Consider the following 5,110-nt stretch of genomic DNA (forward strand, 5'->3'; position numbering starts at 1 on the left):
TTCGAGACAGGGTTTCTCTGTGGCTTTGGAGCCTGTCCTGGAACTAGCTCTTGTAGACCAGGCTGGTCTCGAACTCAGAGATCCGCCTGCCTCTGCCTCCCGAGTGCTGGAATTAAAGGCGTGCGCCACCACCGCCCGGCTAACGTTAAAGTTTTTAATTTTTAAAAATTCTATCATTATTATTAGTATAGGTTGGGTAGAGTTTGTTATCTACTTCCCACCTTTACCAGGGATTAAACTTGGGTCATGAAGCTTTTGTGGCCAGTGCCTTTAACCTCTGAACCTTGTTGCCAGCCCAAAGACTTTCTATTCTTCATACTCTGACCTCTTTTACATTAGAGATAAAGCGCTCATGTGCCTTGGCACTAAAGAAAGACGTAAACATGTGAGACGTGAGACGAGCACTCACTGAGCTGCCTGTGTAGTTTTCCTCTGTTTGCTTTGAGCCAGACAGTTCTCACGTAGTGCACATGCTGGCCCGAGCTACCTCTGTAACCTAGGTAGTCCGAGTGTGTAATCTTCCTGCCTCAGCTTCTCAGGTAGCTGGGATTGCAGGCCTACCACCATGCTTTCCTTCTGTTAGCTGCACAACAAAACTTGAGTTCATTCTCGGTTCTCTTGACGATCCAGGGAAGTTCCCATGTGCTTTAGGTTGGTCCTCTTGAGTTCTTTGCACAGCCGTTCTAGCCAGATGATACCAGGAGAGGAGGGTTCTCCCATTATAGAGCCAGTATATCATAGAGGAGGGATGGGCAAACCAAGTGTCTATTAATAGGCCATCTTACTGATTCTTACCAGTTTGTCTTCTAAAAGAATAAAGATTCTTCAAAGCAGTTGTGATAAGGTGTGTTTCTCTCTTTAAAAAAGTATGCAAATAATCCAGTGTAGTGGGATTTTTCTTTGGGGCGCCAGCTCACAAATAACGACTCATGAGTTTGACCTTAGCTAAGGCTTGCCCACTAGCTCTTACAACTTAAATTTCCCTGCTCCTATTAATCTACGTTTACCATGTGGCTTTTTACTTCCTATTCTGTACATCCAACTCCCGTGTCTCGTTAGCACTCACAGATTCCTCCTCTTTCTCCCAGGAATCCCACCCATCCTTCTGCCTAGCTATTGGCTGGCTAGCTTTCTGTTCACACCAATCACAGCAGTGTGTCTTCACATGGTGTACAAATATCCCACAACAGCACAGTTTTTTTTTGTTGTTGTTGTTGTTGTTTTTTTTTTTTTGTTTTTTTTTTTTTTAAATAAGAAGCACTATGCTGATGACCTGTTTTGGGATCCTAGATGTCTATTTTAGGTGCTAGTTTATGTTCTGAAGATACTTCAGTTTGCCCCCGTGTAGGGTAGTGTTAGAATTTAAGAACATACGCATGAGGTTTCCTTTAGTAAATATAACCTGACTATGGTGTTATTACAGGCTTTAGTCAACAATCCCAAAATTGAAGTAATAGATGGGAAATACGCTTTCAAGCCAAAGTACAACCTGAAAGATAAGAAGGCCCTCCTCAGGCTTCTGGATAACCATGACCAGCGAGGGTTAGGAGGGATCCTATTAGAAGACATAGAAGAAGGGCTTCCTAATTCCCAGAAAGCTGTCAAGGTAATCTTTCTCTTTTTACTCCTATATTGTTACTACAATTTGAATTAATAATGTTCTCTCTCTCTCTCTCTCTCTCTCTCTCTCTCTCTCTCTCTCTCTCTTTTTGAGACATGGTCTCACTGTGTAGTCCTGGTTGTCCTGAACTCACAGAAATCTGTCTGAACGCTGGGACTAAAATGTGCCACCATGCCTTGTTTCTTATGTTTTTATGCATGTGTCTGTGTGTATCTGCCCACGTATGTGTGGGTGCTCAAGGAGAAAAGATGGTGTTGGATGCTGTGGAGCTGAAGCTGCTACAGGCAGTGTGAGCTGCCTGATGTTGGTGCAGGGAACTGAACTTGGATCCTTTGGAAGAGCAGCAAGGGCTCTTACCCACTGAGTCATCTCCAGTACCTCTTTGAAGTTTTAAACATTTAAAAAACATTCCCAGCAACCACATGGTGAAAAAAAAAACATTTAAAAAACAAAATTGAGTTATACATGTATATACATGAAGGAGTTTGCGGTAAAGTTATGGTCATGAAATTTGTTACATTTTCCCATTAATTTTGAGAATCTTTTTTTTTAAAAGCTGCTTGTTGCTGTTGTATGTTAGGCAGTCAGTACTGTGTCACACACACACCCCTTTGTGTTCTTTGACAGAAGTCTTAAGAAGTCTGAAAGTATCCTTAAAGATAGGATTGCTGAAAAAAAAATTCAGCTGAAACGTGGGGGGCATTGATACATTGTAGGATAAAGAAAAGAAGCCTTGTTCTCTCCCTCCCTCTTGTGTGTAGCATATGTATCATATAGACAGTATATATTTTAAATGAGTAATTTGATGGTAATTTTTTTCTTTAAGGCTTTAGGGGACCAGATACTTTTCGTAAATCGTCCTGATAAGAAGAAAATACTTTTCTTCAATGATAAAAGCTGTCAGTTTTCTGTGGATGAAGGTGAGCCATTTTGTGCAGATGCTTCTAAGTATATCGAAATTTTTGTTGTTGTTTGTTGAGACAAGATTTCTCCGTGGATGTTTTGGACCTTGATCTGTAGACCAGTCTGGCCTTGAACTCACAGAGATATGCCTGCCTCTCTCCTAAGTGCTGGGATTAAAGATGTGTGCCACCACCACCTCTTGGCAGAGGCTGCTTGTTTGTTTCCAGCTGCCCAGACCCGAAATAATTACACAGAAACTACATTAATTGCAGTACTGTTTGGCTAGTAGTTTAAGCATATTTCTAGCTATCTCTTATATCTTAAATTAACCCATCTTTATTAATTTGTGCATCACCACGAGGTTGAGGCCTACCAGCAAGGTTCCAGATGACATCTGGCGTCTTTCCCCTCTGGCGTCTTTCCCCTCTGGCAGCTACATGGCATCTCTCTGACTCCGCCTACTCTCTATATATATCTGTTTGGATTTCCCGTCTCGCTTTATTCTACTAAGCCATTGGCCAAAAGCAGCTTCTTTATTAACCAAATGGTATTCACAGTATACAAAGGGGAATCACACATCAACCACCTGGCTCAGTATATTACAGTTTAAAGGTGATAAAGCTTGCAATACTTAGTTGTAATTTAATGTTGTGTTGGTGGTATTTAGCACCTCTTAGCTCATAGCTAAAAGACTCACATCTATTATGTCACATCTTATGCTGTCTGGAAAGGTTTTAAGTCATTTGTATATGAAATTACAATGTAGCAGCTTGTGATTTATATTTAATTTTTAAATTTTTTTATTTTCAATGTTTTTGCTGACATGTATGGTTTTGCATCACTTGTATGTCTGATGCCCACAGAGTCCAGAAGATGGTATTTACTAGAAAAACCTGTTTTCTAGTTGGTGGTTCAGCCCTGGCATACACATATAATCCAAGAGCTTTCTGCTTATTGTAAAGAGGATTAAATAAAATCAACCATAGGCCAAGAGGCAGAGCAAGCAGCCAGTTGACAGGAAGAGAACAAGAGAAAACTATAGAGAATAAGGGAGTCAGGAGGTTGGAGGGAGATTCACAGAAGCGAAGAGAGGAACATTGAGTTTTGAGGAGTCTTTTTGTCTGCCTCTCTGAGCTAGCTGGCTTTCACCCCAGCATCTGCCTCCCGAGTCTTTATTGGTAAAATCAAACGACTGAAATTTTGTTAAAAACAAGAGGCAGACTGAGAAAAAGATTTGCTTCTTTTTTAAGATCTTTGCTATTGCTTATTTATTCGATATACTGTGAAATGTTTCCCTAGATTTCTTAGTACTGAGCCGTGCTTACCATTTCTAAATAGAATTAACCTTTGATTGCTGTCAGTATTTGTCTCGGTCTTTTTGTCTCCCAGAGCTGGAGTATGATCCTGCGCAGCTGAACCACTGCTCACGTGTCTGTATGGTCTGTATGGGCTTGGGAGCAGTCTAAGGAAAACAGTGAGAATGTGGCACATGCCTTTAATCCCAGGGCTCGGGAGGCAGAGGCAGGTGAATCTCTGAGTTTGAGGCCAGTCTGGTTTACAGAGCGAGTTTCAGGACTGGCTTCATAACTACTGAGAAACCCTGTCTCAAAAAAAAGAAAAAAAAAAAACCAAACAAACAACAACAAAAACAGTGAGAAAGCCCAGAGTATCAGGGCTAGCAAGCATGCTTACAGTTCTATAAGCTAGGAAAGAGACAAGCAAAATTATGCTTTTGAATTAGTATTTAGGTTAAGATCTGGAAACAACTGCCTATTTCTGGATTCTTCATAGTGACATAGCTCAGATTTTTTTTTTTTTGTTGTTGTTGTTGTTTTTTCAAGATAGGGTTTCTCTGTAGCTTTGGAGCCTGTCCTGGAACTCCCTTTGTAGACCAGGCTGGTCTCGAACTCACAGAGATCCGCCTGCCTCTGCCTCCCGAGTGCTGGGATTACAGGCCTGCGCCACCACCGGCCTGCCATAGCTCAGATTTTTAATATGTATGTGCCTGTGGGCTTGTACCTGTGCACGTGAGTGCAGGTATGTTAGGAAGCCAGAGGTATCTGTTCCCCTGGAGCTGGAGGTACCGGTGGTGTGAGATACCTGATAATGGGTATTGGGAACCTACTTGGGTCCTCTGCAAGAGCAGTGTGCACTCTTAACCACGGGGCCATCTCTCCAGACCTATTGCTCAGATTTTTACTTCAGTTTGCTCAATTTTCTTTTTGGTGCTTTGTGGGGTGTTGTTGATGGGTGTTTTGCTGGATTCATAAAAAGTAAAAGTAAAAGTGTTGGTTCTTCCCTGCCCTTTTCTCTTTTATTAAAGTATTAGATTCCCTGAGGGTATTGGACTGGCTGCTTTCTACTGTCATTCTATGCTTAGCAGCGTCTTTGGCTTTGTCTTCTGCCTAGTGAGTCAGTCCCAATAAACTCTTTTCTGTCAGTCATCCATCCACAGGCCTCATCTGTAATGGCAGACAGCTTTGCAGAAGATGGCTTCTAGAAGAACCCTTTTAATGTTTTTGTTATTTCACTTCGTAATTGCCAACTTATACTTGGTGTGGTTTTCTTTTTTTTTTTTACTTTTAA

At 41.4% G+C, this 5,110-nt stretch overlaps 1 protein-coding gene across 5 annotated transcripts in view; it reads left to right on the forward strand.

Annotated features, from left to right (window-relative positions):
• Gtf2e2 (general transcription factor IIE subunit 2) overlaps positions 1 to 5,110 on the forward strand; it is a 61,600-nt gene that overhangs the window by 31,916 nt on the left and 24,574 nt on the right. For all 5 annotated transcript variants that reach the window (XR_001229288.2, XR_003378298.1, XR_001229290.2 and 2 more), the window contains exons 5-6: positions 1,424 to 1,606; positions 2,448 to 2,541. Coding sequence is in view for 2 of the 5 variants with exons in the window: in XM_013352031.2 (XP_013207485.1) it covers positions 1,424 to 1,606; positions 2,448 to 2,541 (277 nt within the window). In the remaining 3 variants the exon portion in view is untranslated. The remainder of the gene's footprint in view (positions 1 to 1,423; positions 1,607 to 2,447; positions 2,542 to 5,110) is intronic.

The sequence above is a fragment of the Microtus ochrogaster genome, linkage group LG7_11, assembly GCF_000317375.1.
Source record: "Microtus ochrogaster isolate Prairie Vole_2 linkage group LG7_11, MicOch1.0, whole genome shotgun sequence".
Taxonomy (NCBI): domain Eukaryota; kingdom Metazoa; phylum Chordata; class Mammalia; order Rodentia; family Cricetidae; genus Microtus; species Microtus ochrogaster.